This window comes from Mastomys coucha, unplaced genomic scaffold, assembly GCF_008632895.1.
Source record: "Mastomys coucha isolate ucsf_1 unplaced genomic scaffold, UCSF_Mcou_1 pScaffold1, whole genome shotgun sequence".
Classification (NCBI taxonomy): Eukaryota; Metazoa; Chordata; class Mammalia; order Rodentia; family Muridae; genus Mastomys; species Mastomys coucha.
Window position 1 is genome coordinate 37,502,168 of NW_022196891.1, and position 24,539 is coordinate 37,526,706.

Sequence of the window (24,539 nt, forward strand, 5' to 3'; positions counted from 1 at the left end):
GTGAGTGCGTGCGTGCGTGTGTGCATGCGTGCGTGTGTGCGTGCGTGCGTGCGTGCGTGCGTGCGTGCGTGTGTGTGTGTGTGTGTGTGTGCGTGTGTGCGTGTGTGTGTGTATGCAGTGGTGGTAATAAGCTTATGTCTGAGTATGTGTGTGTGTGTAGACCAGACTGTGATGTCAGGTATCTTTCTCAGTTGCTCTCCAGCTTCCTAGCTTACTTTTTTTTTGATAAAGAATCTCTCATTGAACCTAGAAACAGTTAGACTGGCTGGCCATAAGGTTCTAAAAATCCCCTGTCTCTGCCTTCCCAACTTCAGGGTTAGAAGAATGTCATTATGCCTGGCTTCTTACAAGGAGTGCCAGGGGCTTGAAGTCACGTCCTCATGCTTGTGCAGCAGGCTGTCTATAAACTCAATCAAATCCCTAGCTTCTCCTTATAAATTAGATTTGGAGTAAATAAGAATTTATACAACAAAAGACAACATTTTACATAGGAATAAAAGACATTTAATACCTTAGCCCATATCCTACCTGTTCTATTGTCTTTCCTTTAAACATTCTACTTCTCAAATCCATCTCTACACTGGAGAGATCATAAGAAACCACAGTATAGGGATCTGACAAAGGACTTTTTAGGTTTGTATGTTTTGTTTAATTGCTTAAATAATCCACACATGTTTGAACACACAAAACATTTAGAAATGATTATTCAGCAAGCTTGTGTGGGCACAAATTAGCATGTGCACTCTAGGGCTCAGTCTTACATACAACTCATAGGATGGTACCATAGTAATGATGTCGTCCACAGTGGGCAGAGATTCCAAAATCAATAAATTCAATCAATACAATCAAGTTGATATGCCCACAGAGCAACAGGATCTGGATAGTCCCTTGTTGAGACTAATTCCACATGGATTCTAGACAACGTGAAGGTGACAATTAAAACTAACCATTACAATGATCAAGGTGTGTATATTCATCTCTACTGGCAACTAATCAACAGATACAAATCAGATGTTTGCTACTTTAGTCAATTTCCACATCCTGTTCCTGAATAAGATCTTGTATCACAATGAATGACAATGGCTAGGTTATTACTCTCTGCTTGAGATGCCAGCTGAAAACTTTAGCTTGTTCCTCGACACCTAGCTCTAAATTGGGAAACTTCTTTCTCATAATTGGAAAACTTGCTAGGACAACCACAAATGTCTGGTCTACATTTTCTAGGCATTTCATTGTTTATTACAAAGGACATAACAAACCCTATAATGACCAAGAAGAAAAGGTACCTAGGGAAAGAAATGTAGGAAAGCCACCCTCTAGAAGCAACCAGAAATTCTCCCATCTGTCTTTTTATAATCTGTCTGTCTGTCTGACCTATCTATCTATCTATCTATCTATCTATCTATCTATCTATCTATCTATCTATCATCTATCTATCTATCTTCTATCTACCTATATATCAACTGTTTACTGAGGCATTACTATGTGAGTATTATTGATTATGGCATTGCAAAATGTTTTTCCACTTGATATTGAGACTCTTTTCTCCACAGTGTTTGCAGATTGGAGTGAGGCTGTCTCAAGTCTTTAAAAATTTCGTGGTCATTTTGCCACCCATTTCCCATTTAGAAGGTGTCTAGTTTCATATACACTTTATCTAATAAGTATACAAAAAAGCTCTTGTCTCTCCGCAGACTGCAAGGGTTTTAGGAGCTTTATGCCAGGAACCACAGATACCAAGTATATTTTCCTCCTGGCAGGCTTCAGTTGGAAGTTTCCATTCATGTTTTGCCTCACTAACAACTACTGAAAGTGTCAGGAATCACTAGAAAACATGTTGGAAAAGTTATATTAGCTATTATAATATCTTAATAAATACGGAGACAATCTCTCTCCCTATTATTGACCTGTCATGTTTAGATGGAATCTGAGAATCAGCATGGTGTTTTGTCTTTCATTTTTCTCTTTTCAGGGTTACTGACATATGAAGTGATTCTTCTCTTATAGACAGACATGCTGAGAATATAGAGCAAGTTTCTTGCTATTGCTATAGATTCTATTTTTGTTCAAACCAAGTGCCATAGAATACAACTAAAGTAAGTGGAGAACAGGTGTCCTTTGGTTCTTCCAGCAAATGGAATTCCAGTTTGCTTTTTGTCTGGCTTCTGATTTATGGGTTCTGCACTGTCATCTTTATGGCTATAGTCTCTGTTCTCCTTTTTTCTCCACACTGTAAGAGTACAGTGAATTTATCTTTCCTTAGCGTCTATGGGTACTTGAAAACCAATGCTTCTCAGTTTTATAACAGTGGATCACGTATTTGCTCTAGGACTGACATATTCACATAGAATTCATTTGATGCTTTGTAGCTGGCTTAAAGAAAGAGAAACCATTTCCTCACCCCCGTTTTTCACCCAACAATAAATATTCTCCATCCATGTATTTTGCTCAGAAGGCATAGAAAGTATCATTGATTCTTCCTATACAATGAATTACACAGTTTCTCAATTTGTGTAAACTGTTGCCTCAATTTCCTGCATAACCTCTTTTGTATCTGAATCACACAATCACTGTTGTTTCTGTCAATGGGTGTATTTCACCTGAAACATAGAGCTCCCAGTCTCCTGCCATCCATTCCTGTTTACCCTGTCAATTAGTTGGCTTCACTGATGTAAGATGAAGGGATTTTTTTGTTTGTTTTTGTATGAGATGTCTTTGGAACTTACTTGCATGGGATTCAAAGTCTGTCAAAAAGGATACTTAAAATATATCTCATAGTTGGCCATTGTTTGCTCTTCTCTGCCCCATCTCTAGCTAAACACACACCACTACTCAAACTAAGGGACACTTTTCCATGTACTAGTATTCACTGTGCCTTCTGTGTAATACAATTTGATTTTATGTGGATGTGTGATATGTGTGCATGTATACTAGTTAAGACTATCGCTATTTGGTATTTTCTTGAGATGGAGTTTCTCATTGAACCTGAGGGGACTAGGCAGGTGGTAAGCAAGCATCAAAGTCCTTGTTGGCACTGCCCACTGAGGTTTATAAGCTTTCATGGCTTTGCCCAACTTTTATTGTGGGTGTGGGAATCTAACCCAGGTATTTGCCCTTGTGGTGCAAGCACTGTTAATCAGTTCAGCCATCGCTCTGGCTTGGATCCCACCCCTGCCTCCAGGGCCTTCTTCTAGCTCTTATGCTAGGATCCGCTGCCTCTCCTGTCTCCACACCACCACTCATTTTTCATTCATCATTATAAACATCAACTCCTTTATTACAAGGTCTTTCCTTTTAATTTTCCAAATTCAGAATCAGGTGTCTCAGTGGGCTCAACGGCCCAGTTTAGTCACTGCTGGGATACGACACACTTCACTGTCACTCCTGCATAGTCAGCTCTCCACCACTTGCAGAACCTTACCTTTTGTATTATGATGAAGCCAATATCACTGCTTAGAATAGAACATATCCAGACGGTTATGTTATACAGCTTAAAACTATCATTAAAGCTTAAAAAATGAACAGCATCTTCTTTGCCTGCATACTAAGGTTCTATGAAGTACACAGCCTAACATATGTAATGTTCTTACTCCCTTCTTAAATTTTAGTTTCAATAATACTTTTATGACTATGTAGATATGGTCAATAACAATTTTTGAACTTTTGCCAATAAATTATCTGCCATTTTCTATTTACATACAATATACATATGCACACATACAAATACATTTTATGTTTTTTGATAAAATTTGACACCACATTGTCTTATTAATGATATTAATATATTATATACTTATATATAATATATAATATACTTATATATAATATATTAATATAATTAATATATTAATTATATAGCCTCTCTCCTTGGCTGTTGATAAAGAGACAGAGACTCAGAGTGGCCCCAAGCACAGTTCCAAAGGAGGAAGAAGAAAGATCCAACAATAAAATATTTATTTATTTAAAAAAAAACTGAAACAGATACAGAAAGAAAGTCCAGCTTCAACCCAGGATTTCTTGTTCCTTACCCATGTCTGGCATTCATTGTGTGCTTAGGGACTATGTATAGATAGGTCAGGGGTGTGTTATATTATATTATATATTATATATAATTAATATATTTAATTATATTAATGTTGTCAAGATAATTATGAATAAATTCTTAATTGTTAATGAAATCATTCTTCTTTTATACAATGAATATTTTCTTGTGTTAAAACTTTTGTATAATCAACATATTGGAAAGCAGAAATTTTTAAAAATAACATTCATTAGTCATAAAAAAAGAAATTGGAAAATGTCTTCAAATGTGTTTTCAAGACATTCATGTCAATAATCTTTATTAGCACACTTTTTGAGAATGTTTTTGGTGCACTATGCTTGTGACCAATCTCCTCTATTGCTTATGTGTTGTGTGTAATGCTGCGATCCATCTTTTGTGTTGGTTGTATATGAATAATCTCCTTTATTGCTTATGTATATGTATGTGTTGGTGTGTACCCAATCTCTTCTACTGCTTGTGTGTATTAGTCCTATCTCCTCTATTGGTGTGTGTGTGTGTGTGTGTGTGTGTGTGTGTGTGTGTATGTGTGTGTGTAGGAGAGAGAGAGAGAAAGAAAGAGAGAGAGAGGGGGGAGAGAGAGAGAGAGAGAGAGAGAGAGAGAGAGAGAGAGAGAGAGAACGTCTTCTGCTATTCATCCACAGTAGGAGTTGTATGGGGAACCCTGACAGCACTAGCTGGGATTATATAGTTAGTAGAGAATTGGACAATGTCAAGTTTGAATTTATTTTCCCCAATTGGATCTCAGGCCTTAGCAGAGATTCCCATACACACAGAGAAAATGAATAGACAAGAGCCTGGGAGCACACAGTGAAGGGAGAAGCCAAGGTAAAGCTTGGAACAGGATAATAGGTTCTAACAACAGGGGATGTCTTTGACATGATAAGAAATAAAGGAGTAGCAGTGTGAAATGAAAGTAGGAGAACTAGAAGCCAAAATTAAAGACAAAAGAAAAAGTCTGTCAGAAAAAGTGGAAAAAATAGAGCAAAAAGATCTCTCAATTATAAATTTAAGTTTTCACAGCCATGATTGCTGTATTTTAAGAATGTCAGAATAGTACTTAAAAGATAGTTACTTCAATGTAACTTTTTTTCTAAAGTTGGAGTATTGGGAATTTTAACCCTGATCAAATTTTTATGGTACAGAGAAAATCATCATGTCCTTATAGTTGCGTCTAACTGTTTTGCCTGAGCACACCAGGAAACTTCATAGCAATCAGGGTCCTTCATGGCTAGCTGTGTGTGACTCTAGGAGCCAAGCAGATCTTTACTCATTCTTTTTGACAGAGACATTCTATTCAGTACTGTTATCTGATTGCTCAGGTCTCAACTAAGATTGACACAAAAGTGCAAAATATGAGGAGCAGTTCTAACTTAAAATACTACTAACTCTGAATGTAGCACTCCATTTGTCACCATCGCAATGCATTTCTGGGGCAAGATCTGTCTATTCTGAAGTCCCTGAACAAAAAAGAGAAGAGACATTAAAAACATACAAATAATCACTCAAGAAGCCGGAATGTGGTAAACACCACTAGCAAAATGAAGTTTGGAGACGTCAAAGGAAGAAGGTTCCACACTCCCCTCACCTGGGAGAGTCTGGAAATCCAAAGAAGGTATGGCTTACCAGCTAGGTCTAGATGAATGACCAGGAAGTAAAATCTACAACTGTTTGCTGCTATTAACTGATTTGCTTTCACACTGCTGTCGATTTCCTTCTGCATTTTAGATTCCTTTGTGGATCCTCTGCAAAATAATCTCCTCTAAGAATTAATAAAAATGAGTTAATTACCATTTTTTTCACAAGCAAACTTAAAAAATAAATCAATCAACCAACCAGCCAAACCAAAGAAAACCAAAACAAAGAACTTTACCTGGCCCTTAATAATCCCCTTTCTCACTTTAACAATGCAGAGACCTGAGTCATTTCCCTGTGTTTCTTGAATCCGGGAGAGGTGAGGTGCATTTATTGAGTTGTTCCTCTGCAGTATGGCCCTGTTTCCATTATGATCTTTTTCCTACCTACAAACTTTGAGATTCCTAAGCGTCCTTGTTTTCCTGAGGTTCAGTTAGGCTGTGGCTGCTTTCTGTTAGTGAGCGCCCTGGGGTATCCTATCCATTCCTGAAGGAAAAACCAATGTGTCCAAGTAGAGCAGGGTAGTGGGGATCAGAGAAGATCAGGAAGCTGCTGAAAAGCCAGCTCTGGATCCTGAGTTCTCTTCTTCCTTTGACCTTGTGAACTTCTCCTATAGGAGGGCACCTGTCTATTTCTCTTCAGCTGCTACATAAGGGTGCCCTGCAATTTCCCTCAGACCAGGCAAACACCTCCTTTTTCTTAGAATGAAGAAGGGGCGGGGGAGAGGACTTTCCTTCGGCTGAGAGCGGGGATTCCCTCTCCAGGAACAGGCCATTTCCACTAAGCCCACAGAAGCTGAAGGCGACCTCAGCCAGGGTGCTGATGACACCTGGCAACCTTCCTTGTACCCCTCATCTACTTCCCAGGAAGGGTCTGGAGCTCTGGAATCTGCGAAAGAGCTCGCCCCCATTGGTCGTCCCCAAGGCACCCTCCTTCCGTCACTGTGTTATGCTAATGAGGGGGAGGCTTATTGGCTGGGCCTCCGCTTGGAAAGACCTGTGCAGGGGAGAGCCGGAGCCCACCGCCTTCGCCCCCGCCTTCGCCAGGCTGCGCCCTGAGCTTGCTCTCCCAGCTAGGGAGCTGCGGCCAGGGATACCCTAGTGGGAGGCTCTGGTCCTTGCATTTCAGGAAAGTGCCTAGCTATCACGCGGTGCTCACACCCACCACCTGCCCTCTTTCTAGGCACCGCGCGAATTTTCTTTTCCCTTTCTTTTTTTTTCTTTTCTTTTTTGGTAGGTGAAGTAACTTTTGCATTCCCGCCTCCCCCCGCCCGGGTCCTAGGGACCAGAGGCGGCGCCGAGCCTGGGGGCGGTTCCTTGGCAGCGCTGGTTCAAGTCGCAGCCAGACTTTTGCTCCTGGGCTTGGTTTGCATCATCCCCATCACACCCTCGGGGAAGAGGAGCCACCCCTTTCCAGCCTCAGCTTCCGGCCGAACGACCCCTCCCCCTCCGGGTCCCCCAGCCCTTCTCCCACCCTCCCCAGCACTGCACCCCCTCCGCAGTGTTTGCTGCCCCTCTCTGCCCTCCTCCATCCCTTGTTGGATGTTGCCCACTCCTTAAGGAAGGATGGTTGATTTGGAGAGCGAAGTGCCCCCTCTGCCTCCCAGGTACAGATTCCGGGATTTACTGCTAGGGGACCAAGGCTGGCAAAATGATGACAGGTGAGTGGCATGGTGCAATGTTCTACCAATACTGCTGGAAGCGGACAGGACTGGAGAGCTGTTGAGGGGATGGCGCTGAGGGAGTAAAAGGGTTTCTTCATCTCTCCATTTTTGACACTGTAGAGCAGTTGCCGTGGGAACTCCTTTTCTTTTCACTTTCTCATTCTTGAGAATCATTTGTTGCATTTATTCGATATTCTTTGTCTGTCTGTGCTTCCCTGGTTGTGTGTGAGGCTGCAAGCAGAGGTACAGTCGCATCTGAATGGCACGCAGTTGCAGTGTCGACTATTTCCCTGCTAATCCACCCCATAAATGTATCCAAGCGATTGGAAAATCACAGTAGAAACTTAAAATCTCCTGCACCCACTTTCTTACTCCTTGTCAGTGTTGTCTCGACTAGATGTTTGCTTGCCAGTGCGAATTTTCCGCTGTTTGAATATTTGGAGTTCAGGTGGGCAATTGGTTTAAATATGTAACAGGTAGTTAGTGGAGCAACAACGCTTGGGATAGAAAATACACAGAACAGAGGTTCTTGTAGCAGGATTCGTGTATCTTCTCACTTAAATAATGAATATCTCAAAACGATAAGTTTCAAAGCTGAAATATTTATTACTAGCAAAACATTGCTTGCGTGTTTTATCAATGACATTACAGTCTCATGCAATTTTGCTTACAAGATGCTCTGGATAATTTTTTTTTTTTTTGCACATTTTCTGTTTCATTAAATTATTTTTTAGAACAGTAATTTTACATATCACATGCCACAGTTTCTTGTTTAAGTATGTGTAACTAAGCTCTCAATGCAGATTAAGTAATTCCCTGAAATTCAGTTAGACATTGATGTTCTATTTGAATTAGATAAAAGATCCATTATTGGTCCAATCTGAAGTACCTTTTGCATTCACTGGGCAATATGCCTTCTGCTTTTTCCTCGCCTTCTCAGTACCTAGTACTAACATATTGCAGTACTCCAGGGATTCTCTCTTGGACTTCAATGATGAGCATCTTTCTTGGTCTTACTTTAGTAACTTAATGACATATGCATGGATGATTTGTGGAGGGTAATGTTTATATAGAACCTCTTCCTAGGCAAAACCTTGCATATAGCTTAGAAATGTAAAGACCTCATTATTGGGTTGTTGGCCATGCATCTAAGTGAAGGCGTTAATTGGAGTTAACTGGAGCTGGCTAGATAATTAAATGGATGTTTCGATGAGTTTACATGGCTAACTTGGCACCTACCATGGTTTGCATTCTTAGTGCTGGTTCTTTTACATAAAATTCACAGTTGTACTTCTTTCTTCCTCCACTTTTTAGAATCTTAAACTCTTATGAGCAAGTAAGCAGTGTCATTTCTGTTTGCTAAGAGCATACACTCCTCTTTGCAATTCAGTCAGAGTAGCAACCTTAATCTACTCTGCTGTATATGTTGATTCAGTTCCTAAGGAGTTGAGGAAGGACTACTTCCATGTATACACACTGTCTCCACCAATGATGCATTGAGGCCTCTGTTCATATTATTTAGACTTCCTTCTACAAATGCCTTCTGTATCCCCTCACCCAGTTACTCTTGTCTGATAATTCTGAGAGCACACTGGACCCTGGGTGGAGAAAAGGGGGACAGAATGACAGTGAAAAAATTGGGAGTTGGTTTGTTCTTTTGTTTTTTTCATATTTTGTATTTTTTTATATAAGCATGGTAGTACTTTTCTTCTTGAATAGAATAATTTAAAACAGTTTACTATATTGTGTCCAATAAAATTCTAGTTGCATACAATACTTAGTCTTTATAAGGTGGACTTTATAGCCCCACTGACTGCTGTAATCAGTGTCCACATGCGCATGAACCTCTCTGTTTGCTTCCGGGGAAATCTGAATCAAGATGACCATGTTCTCTACTTACAATGACATCTTTTATTATTGTTATTATCTTTAATCAGTGTTTACAGACTAGTTGTTACCCCCCCTCCCAGTCCACCCTCTGACACTTAAGAGTGACATCTTAGTGATAGAAGGCTTGCTCTAGCTATAGGGTAGTAGATGGTTTCTACCATTTCCCATGCTTTAGGAACTTTTAGGGAAATCTTAGTAGCTTGTGAAAGTAAGTGAGGATTTGATAGATGTGGGAAGAGGTGTTCTTACAGAGAAAGTAAAATGATGATGAGCCTATGTGGATACAAAATGTAGCTCAGATTTCTGGCCTGAAACTCATTGTATAGCTTAGGCTGGCCTCAAATTCCTAATTTTCCTGACTCTGCTTCCCGCATGGTGAGTTTTCAAGCAGGATCCATCAAAACCGCTGGAGAAAGTCTATATCCTGTATCATAGATTTTCTGTGACATAAGGTAGGATAGGTAGGTCATCTAAACATATATTGTGCAAACTCTTTGTAAGTAATCTTGAGCCTATGCAGAATGTGTGTGTGTGTGTGTGTGTGTGTGCGTGAATACATTCTTTAGTGGCATTTTATATAATTAGCCCTTTCTTATCTGCACGTATTATCCTTTGCACAGTAGAATATGAACTAGCCCCAACAAGCCTGAGCATAGTTGATGGCTAGTCCTATGAGACTTCGAAATACATTTGAGAGTTGTTGAATGACAACACAAGTTTTGCCTTGAGAATGTCTGCTGTGTATACATTTCTTTGAAATCCTGAGTATAATTCGAGCATCTATTTCAAATTATTTCGATAAATGTATTTATTGCCCATCTCTTATGCAGCAGATATTTGAATGCTTGTTAGACATTGGGGTCTTATTAAGTTAGGTTTGAGAAAAATACACAGAGAAATATGAAACATTACTTTTTGTCATGGAAAAATTAATGAATAATAAGAGGTGAATTTTCTCAAGTATAGTGTACACACACACACATATAACATAAACATGGCATTGTTTATGTTCTGAATATGTTCTAGACAAATTTTCATCTTAAGATGTCAAGAAAATCCAGCTCCCTTTGTGATACTATGTTATACATTGGCTTGAAGATAACTCAGATGTTACCATACGAAAAATGGACTAAAGTCCCCAATACATCTTTAATGTAGCATTTAGAATATTTTATAGTTTCTTTTTTTATTCTTTGATGAAAACTCATACATAGAGATTGGCTTCACATGGAAGCCATCCTGTAATGTGTAGATTCATGGAAATGGTTAGAGCCTATGTTTTCTAGTTAATGTTTCTCTACTTGTAAAGCAACAATGATTCAAAGTATTCTTCTAAAGTTAAACACTGGTAAGTCTCACATTTTAAAGTCTTTCAGCAAGTTAATACTGGCCTTTCTCTGCTTTCATTTTGATTTATTAAATTTTAAAGTTTAGAACACAGTGAAGTTGATGTCGATAGATTGTAACAATTCCTATTACTGCTAATGGACAGGTCTCAATTGTAGCTACTTATTCAATTACAGCCATTCTCATTTTAAAAAGTTAGGACGATTATTTCAACTACAGTAATTTCAAGTATGTCCTTCTTGATTTATAGGTGAAACTTAAAATTAATGTGAGCAAATTCCTGGTGATTAGAACTAAAAGATTGGAAGAAAGAGTACGAGTCAGTCGATGGGCAGCTTAAGAGATCTCTATAAAGGGTGAAGAGTTTGAATAGATACTGGATTAGCTGAAAATTACTCGGCATTATACCACAAAGTATATTACTGTATGTAATAGAATTTGAGGTGAAGAATAGATTTTACAATGCCGTATGGAATGTTTGTATAATCCACCAACTTATGTCCCATAATAAATAACATTAATTTAGGCAGTACTTATTTATTGTAAGATATTTAATTTAAGTTTTTAAATTCAGATTATTTAATACATTTTAAGAATATTGTGTTTCATCAAGTACATAAATGACTTTTTTACTGTTTTAGTTATATAGTGCAATTAATTATATGAAATAGCATAAAATGATTTAAAGTTTATTATTAAAACTAATCTAGAAAATCTATATTTTCTTAGCACCATTTAAGAAAGAAATAATATAAATAAGGCAAAAAAAAAAGAATTCTAAGTTTAAGTAGATATTAGTACACAAAACCTGACTGTTTTCCCAGAGTTTACATATATAAGTTTGTATACATGTTTGCATGTTTGGTAAATGTGTGTGTGTGTGAGAGTGGGTGTACAAATGCCAGTGCACTTGTGTGATCATGAGTGCTGAGGCCAGAGATTTTCATCCAGCAGGGATTTCCTCATCCACTCTTCACTTTTACTTACCGAGGAAGCCCTCTAGCTGAACCCAGAACTTGCCTTTTTGATTCGACCAGCATCACAAATGAGTGGCAAGTCCTTAACCCACTGACCCATCTCCCTGGACACAAATTTATTTTCTGTTTAACACAATACATGAAACACAGAAAAAAACACATTGATATCATTGATTTTCAAGGGTTCACAAAAATTGAAACATCACACAATTTTTTTTTCCCTAGGACAGAAACTCATGCTGGGATTTAAATGCGAGTTTTCAAATTCGTTGGTCTGGGGCAGTTAGAAGACAGCAGTCTCATTTTCTACACATGGTATGAAACATTTGGAAAGCATTACTCCTTCCACTGAGGAATTATCTGCAGCTTCAACTGAGGCTTGAGGATGGGTACAAAACCATGTTAGATGAGCAATGAGGGAAATACGTTTTATTAACTGAACCACAACAACAGAATTAAAATACTCACCACTCCCCATTTTTTAGCAGTAATACTTCTTCTGCAAAACAGAGCTTTGAGGCCAGCAAGGCATGTTACGTAGGAAGAAAGCTGTTGTACCTAAGCCTGATGATTTGGCTTCAATCTCTAGGAATCACATGATGAAAGTAGAGAAGGAGTTCTTGCAGGTTGTTCTCTGATGTCTAGGTGTGCACACACACACACTCCCATCTTCTACCTCCACCAAGAATAGATAAAGGCATGAAAAACAAACAAACAAGTTTGATAGTTACTACGAAAAATACACAATACAAGTGAAGGCTAAATACAATTTATTTACATGAAAGAAAACATAAACTAAAATAATAACAAACATTCTTATAGGTGCTATGAGTATGCTAGGTTAAGGTTTCATTCTCTGATGTTAGTAGTAGATGTAGTGCATCCTTTTGCAGCTGTTTTCATTCATATTCTTGCTTATAAGAATCTTTTTGCATTCTTAAAAATAGTTTATGTTTTACTTAGTGTCGTTTATATGTCAGACTTGTTGGGGTTTCCTTTAGAGAAATGAAGTAAAAAAGTACTTTTTAAGAAGTTTAATGAATTACTTTTTTTATTTACAGTCTGAAACTGTTAGTCTTGACTTTTCTAGATAATAGTATTCATTAATAATTCTTATACATCTTATTTTATTAAGATTTTAAACATATGATGCTTTCTTTGAGTTTATGACTGATAACTTAAAATTCCTCTGTACAGTATCCAGAAAGACCATTTTTTTTTAACAACTTGTAACTGAAAATAGGATACTTTGTGTGACATACAAATAAAAAAACAACTTACTTTCTGTTAGGTCTTTGGTATCTATAGCCCAGGTTGTCCTGGAACTAAGAATGTAGCCCAGGCTAGGCTGCACTTTGTTCCTTTCCTTCCATCTTTTCTCTCCAAATACACCGGTATACTCAGTTTATGAGGATCTTAACTATCAGATATCAGTTAAGTTGTAGTTTAAGTAAAGACATAAACAGTAACATTGTAAATTAGTGAAATGGTTCCTCAACTGATAACAATAAAATACAATTATTCTCTCAATTACTTTTTGAAAGTAAAGTGGATATTAACACCTATCATATTAACAAAGAAGGAACATATTAGATGTATTGGGATAAAAATGAAATATGAGAAAATTCATCTTTTATGTTCTTTTATAATCTAATGTGGCAGAATTTAATGGATCAGAAAATTGTTGCAATTGATACAGTTCTTTTAGTTGTCATAATAGGTTTAAAACCATCATGGTAGCTACAGAGGGAAAAATTCATTAGGTGTTTTGAGAATGTGAAATTGGAATATGTTGTTTTTTATATCAGACAATGAAAGGTTTTAAACAAATATACTCTGAGTTTAAGGAATAAAGACACGGATTAATAAATGGCATAGGAAACTAAAATTTCTGAGTTAGGGTCACTTCATTAAAGATGTGTAGAAGGAGAGATCAAGGGATGTTTTAGGAAGTGGAGAAAGTCAGGGCACTTTGACTGAGGATGCAGAGTTTCGGAGATGAGTCTGAGCAGGTAAGTGTCAGCTATGATTTACATAGGCCTTGTATTCAAACCTGCAGGTAAGTGTCAGCTATGACTTACATAGACTTTTTATTTGAACCTACAGAAAATGACTAAAGGAGCCGAGGGTGGGCTGGAACACTTTAAAACAAAAACATAAAACAAAAAAAACCCAACCAAACAAACAAATAAAAAACTTGATCCTTAACGCAAGGTGAGACTTAAAGTTTCATGTGTGTCTATTGTGCTGCTTGGATGTCATTTTTAAAGTTATCCACAGATAAGCAAATATGTGCATATATGCATTTATTTTTACAGTAAATTAAATATTAAATAATCTGTCAAAAATTTAATCACTATAAAATATTTGAAATTATATGTAATAATAATTAACTGCAGTTGATTCTACTTTGAATGAAACCAAGAATTTCACCACATTCAATTATAAGTTTTATCTCATCATTCAAACTATCTTATTAACTTTTATTGCCTTAAAAAATCATTGATACTGGTACCTTTTCTAATAGTATTCTATTATGTTTTTGCAGTTTTCTTAATCAAATGTCTGTGCACTAATGAACAGACACTGTGGTTCTTTGGTAATTGAAGTGCACACAACTTTTATTGAATCACTTTTCTCTCTAATCTAGGATTGTTCATTGTCATTTATCATTATGACTTGGTATTTGCAGATATGAGCCAGTAGACATTTGATTCCATAGAACAGTGGAATGTGCATGCTGGAAGCTAAAGGATATGACTCTGCCAAGGACAAATACAAAACCCAGTACAAGAATGATGTTGGGTTCTCTGCAACTTGTTAGACAGAAATTGACCATGGAGCAGATTAGAAATCTGCCCTTGACAGCCCTGTAACTGGGGACAGCTAGAACAAACTGTTTTCTTTTTTTTGAAGAGACTCTGTGATGTAAGACAATTTCAAAGAAGGAAAGAAGGAACAAATAAATCCCTTCATATACATGAAAAAGGAACATTTATTTAAAGTAAATCATTTAGTGCTGTAGTGTTATTTAGTGCTGTAGTGTTATTCAATTTATCGTTTTGAAATGGGGATAGCTTGGGAATTGGAGGTGAAGAGGTTAAAACCAGGGAATCCCTAGTTCTCTAAAAGAAATTAAAGAGAATATTTAGGGTGTGGGGGCATAGTATGATCAGTAGGAAAGGGAAACCCAACACATATTTTTCCTTTATCTCGGATTGAACTTTGAATTGATCCTGTTCACCTTGATCTTTTAGCAAAAACAGACCCGCCATCAAGATTTGCTGGTCTCCAAGGCCAATGGCAAGCAGCAGATCAGCAACTCTTGACCCCTTTCCTGTTCCGAGTCAGCATGACTTCTCTTCCCAACTGGGCTTTTTCAGTTCAGTACGTTTGCAAATATGCTACTGATTTAAAACCAGCATCATTTTCCGTAGATTGTGAGTTCTGTGAACTACAAGTTGATCTACTTTCCACTTTCACAGGATGCAGATATGTTTAAGAAAGGGACTTTGCTTTCAAAACCCAAACAGGGGGGAAAAAAAGCAGCAAAGCTGGGAAATAAAGGCCTGATTGTTCGTGGTTTTTTCTTACATAGGACCTACACACAATCATAATGAAAGACTGTTATTACAAGGACACACTTAACCCATCTTGTAAATCACTGTGTAAGTAGGGATAACGGCAGATTAACACATTTTAACCTTGTTTAACTCCCTGAGGAAAGAAACTCCTAGATGGTCCTCATATTGTAAACAATCCGTTATAAACAACAAGGACCAGATGTATGCTTTAATAATGGATAGCCTGCTGTCTCAGGCCTGTCAAAAATGGAACTCACCCCCACTCCCTTAGGAATCAAAGAAAATGATCAGCGAGCTGCACAGATGCCATTAAAGAGTGATATTAATGAATACAGCTATTGACATGCTATGTAGAAATTACATTGGCAAATTCTACATTATATATATTTGTAACTTGGCTATCTCCCTACAAATGAGTTCATGTGTTATTTCACCCAAAATACAAACCATAGAAATAAAATGGATGGTAATACTAAATTTAGTATTTGCTAAAAGAATGTGAACATTTACAAAGAACGTAATGTGTTCAAGTTTTGTGCTAATCATGTTATACGCATTATTTATCTTTATGTGAATTGAGAAGAATTCTGTCCCATTTCTCATTTCACAGATAAGTCACAGATGCTACAAAAATACATGTTGTTTTAAGGTACAGAGAAAGAATCAGAATCTCATTATTATGCTTGCAAAATATGCTTATAACATAAGTATAGTTTGTGTTCTTCAAACAACCAAATGAATGAAATATAAAACAACACAAAGATTTTTCAAGACATAGAAATTATCAAAGCTTTGCATTCTCATAGCCAATATTAAAATGCTCTTCTCTGGAAGAATGTTAGGGTATTTAGAAGTTGGTCCACATAAATGTATATGTGTGTAATCATATATCAGATTATATTATATATATTGTACATTATATATGATATGTGGTACATTATATATGATTGATATATGATACATGATATATCATCTATATTCTCCTTTTGCATCTGGAGCATTATGTATTTAACAGATTGAAGAATGAATACTGAAATTAGGACAACTAAAACAAAGATTTTTATGCCTTTATTTATGAATTGATTTATCTTTATTTGAAATATGGTAAAAGAAATTTATCACACAAGGAAAATGTAAAGATTACAACATCACAATAGGTAACATGAAAAAAAAAGTGAAGAAGTGAAATAATACTGAATATAGGGGAATAAAAATTTATTATTTAAGATTCTGTAATTAACTTTGAACCTCATCACCAGTTTGTTTTTGATGTTCCAGCCAGGGTTTGCACTTTCCTGCTTTGGTTAATCTCCAGTGATTATTTTACTCGTATGATATTGTGCTTATCAGTAGAGCTTTTGAGGATTTCCTCTTTATGTTCTGCTCCCTGAAGTATTTGTACCCTAGTAGAATTCATGCTTCTAACCAGTGTCTTTGTGATAATGAAAAATATCTTGCAGAGATGTGCTGGGGCTTAATTGTGATCATGTCCAATTAGTTGATTAGGAACTTAGGGCTTAGGTTGATCTATTATTATGCTTCCCCTGCTCCATAGATTGGCAGTTTCTAGAAATAGATGCAGTAACATTAAATACGTAGAAAACATAGCATGATGAATATGGACTATATTTAGTTGGGTATAGAGTACTGGTGTATTGTGTGAATTCTGTGGATTTTCAAATAGTTTCTGGAGTTGGAGCACAATGCTACTCAACATTATTATCAGTCTTATAGGATGAGAAATAAACTACTTTGGGAGAAATCCAGTTTTTGCTGGTGTTCCAATTTAAAGACAATTGCTCCATTGGAACATTGTTCCTTATTCTCCAATCATGAAAGAACACTACATTTTATAAGATGCTTCCAGCATTTTCAGCGCTAAGCCCCGATGTGACTAGAAAGAACTTTCTACTTAAAGTCACACATGTCTTTCACAATAATTTATAACCTTTATTCCCAAATTCCCAAACTCTACTTTATATAATTTTACAGAAGATTTTGACTTTGTCAAGGGCTGCAATGATGGCCTACAGGTAAAAGTGCTTGCCACTAAGCTTGATGGGTTTGAGCACCATAGTAAACATAGTGGAAAGAACTGACCAAAAGTTTTCTCTGATTCCCATACATGTAGCATGGCACATATGCACAAAAACACAGGTACATCATATAAACAAATGCAGAAACAGAAACCCACCATCAAGCAAACAAGCAAACAATAAAAACACCTGGTCACAATTTGAATTTATTTATATGACCCCATGTATCTTGATACGTCTGTATGTATACACACCTATTTATGAATAGGATATGTATTAACTGTATACTCTTCTCAACTCTTGGTTGTTCATTTATGTTATAAATAATATGAAACTAGAGCATATTTTTGCTTATCCATTACCCTCTGTGTGGATATAATCACTCTAGATCTTTCCATTTCAATATTTTAGAGGAATATTTGTTACTTTGACAGATTGTTTAGTTCTTAGCTTACTTAAACTTTTCTTTCCCAGGCAGCTCTAATTATTGCTTCTTATTTATGTTGTTGCAGTACTTGCCTAAGTTATTCTTCATTCCAATCCTGCCTTCTGCACTCCTCTCCTACTAAGCTTCACTGCCTAAGACAAGCCTTATTCCCTCTATGCATTTCTCAAACAAGATTTGAGTACCCATATAAAGTACATCTGTTTTAAAGTCTGTTGAATCATTACTGCCTATTATATTATAGCTAAACCATTCCTTCATCATCCAATGCTATTCACTCATTAAATTTTCTTCCTATACATTTCTTCAAATGTAATCACTACCCTTCTTTACAGAAAGCATGCCTTTTCTCACAGGCCAATATCTGCCTCAGGGTTCTTGTGTTGTAACATGGCTGCAACTTCTCTTACATCTCTGGCTCATGTCATTATGCCTCATGATGCGAGTTCCAACTGGCTGCAAGATTAGACTTACTAATAAAATATTTGAAATAAATTCTCCATATTTTGAGTTTTATTGTATTCTGTGAGGCCTGAAGATTTGCAGTTTTGCTTATTCTTTACAGGCGTGACACATGATTTTGTAGGGGAAAAGCCATACCTTCAATCCATTTTGGATTCTACACTAGTTAACAAAATGGCTTATCCAAAAAGCAACAGGGGTCGCCATTTTATAGTATTAGCAAGAATTTTACCTAAACAAAAGAATCTAAGTCGTGAATATCCATGTGCACAGCACAGACACATTATTATAATGGAAAGAAAAGGACATTTGAATTCAAGGTGTTCTTTTTTCTCATCCTGTAGAAATAAAGTAGTTTTAATGCCCACTTTGAATCCAGGTATTGTAGTTTAAATCACTTGACTTGAAAATGTCTTTCCAACACCCAGTTTAATATTCACAAGGCACTTTCCTTCTGAAAGAGCAAAGTGGGATGTGCTTCAGTCCATAATTTATACTGTGACAATTCAGATGACTGTTAAAATGAATTCAGAAATTTACCTGGGGAGCTTAGCAGCAGGCACTGCCTTTGGCCCAGGGACTGAGGAGGTGGAGTCCACACATGATCAGCCTTGTCGCACAAGGCACTATGGAGTGGTAGTAATACTTTCTTGGGACAATCAGGATGGCATGCTTTTTTGTGCCTCCAGTCTTAAAGAAAGCTTTTCTTTTTAATTGAAAAACAGTGCTTATAATAGGTTAAGTGTATGCTTAGTTTTTACATTGTTAGTATGGATAGCAATTATCTTAGAGAAAAATATGCAAACATTTCTCAAGTCTATGGAGAGAATGCACATTATATTACACCATATAGCCCCAGTGGTATACAGCTATAATCCCAATGTTCAGGAGATTAAGAGAGGAAGATAAGAAGTTCAAGGCAAGGCTGGGCTGCACAGAGGTGCTTAGTCTTATAAAGAAAATGACTCATTTGTTTCGGTTCTCGTTCTTGGTACCAAGTTAATTCTTTCCCGTTTATTTTTGCCACATGGGGTCCGCTTCTGCTGAAGCATCACCGTGCCCTTCAGTTTCGGGAAGGAGCTTCTTATGTCTCTTTGCAGTTGCAACTTTTCTACTATGCAGAAGTTAGGCAGAAACTAATCACTCCCAGGAGTATACAGTTAAATTTCTTCCCCCACCCCCAAAAAATGGATAAACAAAACTAACCTTAGAGAGCTGAGTTGCCTTGCTGTGTTGTCTAGTCTGACTAGGGTGTTTTCTAAGTATTTATTTTGTAGTAAATATGTATGAATTAAAAAAGGAAGTTTCTCTATGCCTACTAAGCTGTGCTCAAAATGAGCTTAATTTCACTATAGCATGAGTTACGGTACGTGTTGAGATGGACTGGAAAGGTATGAGCTCACACTTAGGGAGCCAAAAAGGACAAAACAGAGGAGTCACACAAACTGGGATGCAATAAACAAGGTGATATGGCAGCACAGATGGGAAAGAGATTCTTGGACATAGTACTCCAGAACGAAATTAATTTTTATGTATTAAAATTCATACATTGATATATATTAATTCAACCCAAACCTATAATAGGTAAATATTCTATAGGATGTGTTCTAAGACAAAACTTTGTATTGTGCTAAACTATAAACTAAAGTATATGTGAAGATGAGTATTCCCTGTATCTGTATCCCTGTAGGGGAAGATTACAGAGGAATTTACAAATGAAAGAGTTTGAATTTTGTCACCCATAGATGAATTGGCAGAAAATTCTGAATAAGAAGATTGCATGCTCAAAGTAGTAACTTTAGTGGAGTATTTCCAAAGTATGTGCAAAATTTACAAGAAAAAAAAAAAGAGAGAGCCCTACCAGTGATTCCAGTGGATTGTATGTCAGTTGACAGTGAAAGGGAAAGGTTGAAAAAAAAATATCCAGTGTCTTTGCTGATGTTGTTATGACTTGAGAGTGGACAGGATAGGTTGTAGGTGTGAGTTGAGTAAACACACAAAAGTATCTGCTCTGTTCATTCAGGGAAATTAGCTATTACTCTTCTATTGTAAGTCGTAGAGGAGAGTGCTACTGAATGCCTGCTAATTGGTATACAGTCCTAACTCCCAGAAAGGTCTGTTTAGTCACTCATTTTCAGTATTGACCAAGGTTAATTCAACTGAACAAGCAAGAGGGAAAACCATGTTTTCTGTTTAATGACTTTGAAATCATGAGGTATTATTATGCTCTTTTTATCAGAAAATATAAATAAGTAAGTATCAAATGTTTAACTATAGAAGAGTAGAAAGTCTGAACAGATTCTGAAGTGAATGCGGAGGAAGTGAGTGTATGATGCATGGATAGTATAGGATACCCATACGTATATGATATGTGAGAACTAAATATTGAATTTAAACCCATTTGAATAGATTTCTTTTGCATTATTCACACTGTGGGTGGGTTATTAAAGCAACTACACAGCACTTTACTATGTAAAGACAGAATTAGACTAAATGGAGTCTAAATGCTTTTGATAAAAAAATCAAAGTCTTTATGATTCTTTTGTAAGCTCTAACAAATTCAGTTCAACCAGTCTTACTAATTAATATGGTCACAAGCATGCCGTGCTAGAAATAGTGGAACAATTTTCTATGTTTTTAGTGTCAGAATTTATTAAAGAACAGTAAATTCACAGAGTAGATTGGTTTTAGTGGTAGCAATGTTCTAGATGGTCCTTCAAATTGATGTAAATGGGTGTTATTTCATTTTGATTTTAATAACTAGTATTAACTCTCACATCACATACCACCTATCACACAAGAAATCTTCATAAATTAATCAACTTATCTCTCTGGCTATCTACCTGCATATGTATCATTACAAAATATATTCAAGTGGAAGAGACTACAGCTGAGATGAAGAGGTTTCAAATGGAAATATAATAGAGCCTGTATTAAGAAGATCGTGAATGAATCAGCTGCAGGTAGAAGCATTTGCTATAAAGATCAGTCTATGGGACAGTCATTGTTAGAGAGGGAAGATGTAGTCAGCTCTTCAAACAAAAGTACAGAACTATGTCCAGATCAAAAACAGCAGGTTCAGGTAAAGATGAACAAGTAGGTGGATGGACCTTCAGATTCATCTGACTAGGCTATATTAGTAGCAGAGTATGAGGTGTGCAAGAACCCAGTGAGAGTCAAGGTTCTCTCCCTGTGAGTCTTTGACAAAGACTCTTGAAATCAGATGACCAGCCATCATTATGTGGCCTTTCCCATTGAACTGGTAGGTATCAACCACTTTATGGTGCCCAAGTGAGGGAGTTACTCCATTTGGTGAGTCTGGCACATCCATTATGTTCATGGCTTGAGAGTCTCTGATATGTTTTTAATATACATTCACTTGTCTCTATATGCTCAATTTCTATTTTCAGGAATAAGTTGTTTACAAGTTTATGACCATATCTTATTGCTCCAGATTGACTTCAGAAATGGCTGGCCTATTTTCTGGCTCTTTTTCTTTTTATTTCCAGATTGGCTCATGGTCCAGATAGACAAACAATAACAGAAGTATCGATGGGAAGTACTCCTGTGTTAAGTCCTTCATGAGAGAAATGTAGAGCCTGATGTATCCCAACAGTTACTTTCATGTTTATTGGCTAGAATTTTGTCAGATTCCTATTATCTGCCCAAACCTAAAAGCAAGGACTTTGGTACAGGATCTTAGAGCACCGTTCTTCAGCCCCTGGGACTGAGGTGGACCTAGGCTCTCTGGAGAATTTGATGACTTTGGGGAGTGTGAATAAATTTGGTTGGTTTATGGGGTAAGCATGCATGGTCTTCAGAGAGGAGACTGCAAGAGAATATTACTAGTGTTGAAAAACCCAGCTCCAAGCGAAAGAGCAATTCTTTAACTATTAGATTGATTTCCTTTATTTATGAGCAGCTTTCTAGGGAAAATAAAACTTCACTAGGTAGGCTAACTTTCGTTTGACAAACAGTATATTTCTTTGTGATGATAGCTTTAGGAAGGTTTGTAGGAACACAATTAGTTGATTCTTATGTAAAGTCTAACGTAAAAGGACCTTCAGAGAACTTACTACATAATAAATATTCTACCTTCTTTTACCAAGGCTCTCTGGAGAGGAAGTCAGCACTGAACCTTTCCCCCATGATGTGTGATGTGATATTTTGATTTGGCGTTGAAAAGCAAAGCTGTTTGTTTTTCAAAAGGTTGTATTCTGTAGCCCAGGCTGTCATCAAAATCTCCCTGCCTAAGCCTTCTGAGCATCATAATTACTGAATTACTGGTATGTGTCACCATACTTTGCATCTAAACATTTTCTTGGTTAAATCACTCCATCACCAGGATTTGAAGGGCTTTTGGGACTTTTGGTGTTGGGATAGATTGCATAAAGTAGCTTATAAGCTACAGATGTCTACAGTCTTCATTGCTGCCAAGGTGACATCAAAATCTCAATTTAGAAACAATAGTTATTTGCCTACACTATTTCAAGTACACCAACCATAAGGATTTTGAAGGGTGAAGCACACGTGAACTCTCTCTACAGTATTTTTCATCTGGACCAGGATGTCCTAAATTATTAAGGAAAGAGGCAGAGCTTGAGGGTTCTGTTCTGGGGGAACTGGAGGAGAAGGATGGTATCAAGGGCACTCATCTAACACCTGTCCTCACTCCTAGAATTCTAGGTGTATGACTCATTTTTAACAAATCATCTGACAATATAGGTTGCTATGCATATTAAGTCTTGATATCGTCTGTGAGTAACAGGCATCTGTTGATCATCTATGATACATATGGGATTGATTTTTTCCTTTATCCTTTTATAGCTTTGGTCAACGCACTTAAGATGGAGAAGGCCTATAGGCAAATGGAAGTGTGGAACTATCACAGTACACTTTGCTTTATTCCTCTTGATATTTAATACTTTAGAGATGTCCCAAAATGTAGAAGTCCTCATTATTTTCTAACCAAAATAACTACATTACTTTTTCTGGTTTTGGAATGACAAAATCAAGAGGAAAGGAGTTTATTTCTTTTTTGATGACAACTTTAGGAATGTTTGTAGGAACACATTTAGCTGATTCTTAGTAACAGGTTTGGATTCCATTCTTCCAATATAAGGAATTTTTTTTTTTTTTTAGTATGAAATATGACTGACAGGGCATGAGTTCAATAACTGACATAGTGAATAAGAAGGCAATTAGATTTCTTCAAAACACAAAGACAAACTCAAGAATATAAATACCTGATAACATATGCTAATCATCATAACATCACTAGTATAAACATACATACTTATATTATTTTTTATTATCTTTAATCTTTTTTGACAGTTGAGTCATTATCTCCTTCCCGTTCTGCCCTCTGACAGTTCCTCATCCCATTTCTCCTCCCCTACCTCTAAGAGGATGTCCCCACACCCTAACACCCCGCCAGGCTTCCTCATTCCCTAGGGTCTCAAGTTTCTCAAGGTTAGATGCATCTTCTCCTATTGAGGCTAGACCAGGCAGTTCTCTGTTGTATATTTTGTTGTTTATAAAAGGAAGATACTTCCTAGAATATCTGTGCTGTTTTCAGGGGATATGGATATATATATATATATATATATATATATATATATATATATATATATATGTATATATACATACATATATATATATATCAGGCAAAATAACGAGTCAGGCAAAATATTATGATTAAGTTTAACAAAACACATATTTGCTAATAAAGCATCTGATTTCATTCCTTTATTCTAATGAGGTTTTTATTTTTTCCTAGTATTTCTAGACCATGAGTACTGTAGTACATGTGTTCTGTTCTTTGAGACAGATTCCAGTATAATTTACTCTACTATGAACTCTCTCTATTTTCTGCAAATGACTGTTTCGATAGTGTGATAGATACTCCAGAGTGTGCTGCTCCATATTTATTTAATCAAGATTTATTGCCATTGGTAGATCTTCACTTTAGTGCTGATACCTTACACGCTTGCCTTTAAATATGTATCTCTGGGATCTTGATGAGTATTCTAAACAATTCCTAAATGTCAAATTACCATACTACTAGATATAAGCATGACTGTATGCTTCTAATGTATGCTCCATTGTGGTAAGCCAGAAGTATGCTTAAACTGTATATTTACAATAGGCTTTTCATATGCTATTATTTGGTCAAGTTGACTGGCTTCCATAATTACCTAGCTTCTAGATCATTTCAATGTGTAAGTTGAAGCAGGACTGAATCGCTTCACTCCTTTCTTGTTTCCACATGCAGTTGTATACATCTGTGCCTTTTGTATCACTGGCAAAACCGGAGCAAATGAGCAGGGAAACAAGGAAGTTGACATAGCACATGTGTTAGCAGTAACAATAAAAACCTGCTTCCTTAGCAATCTCAACAAAATGCTGCAATAAGCCAATGTTCTTGTTTTGCTAGCAAA

General features: G+C 36.7%; 1 protein-coding gene across 5 annotated transcripts in view; it reads left to right on the plus strand.

Annotated features, from left to right (window-relative positions):
- Positions 1–6,685: 6,685 nt before the first annotated feature.
- Positions 6,686–24,539, plus strand: part of Kcnt2 (potassium sodium-activated channel subfamily T member 2) — a 353,683-nt gene continuing 335,829 nt past the window's right edge. For all 5 annotated transcript variants that reach the window (XR_004122600.1, XM_031384276.1, XM_031384279.1 and 2 more), the window contains exon 1: positions 6,686–7,355. Coding sequence is in view for 4 of the 5 variants with exons in the window: in XM_031384276.1 (XP_031240136.1) it covers positions 7,261–7,355 (95 nt within the window). In the remaining variant the exon portion in view is untranslated. The remainder of the gene's footprint in view (positions 7,356–24,539) is intronic.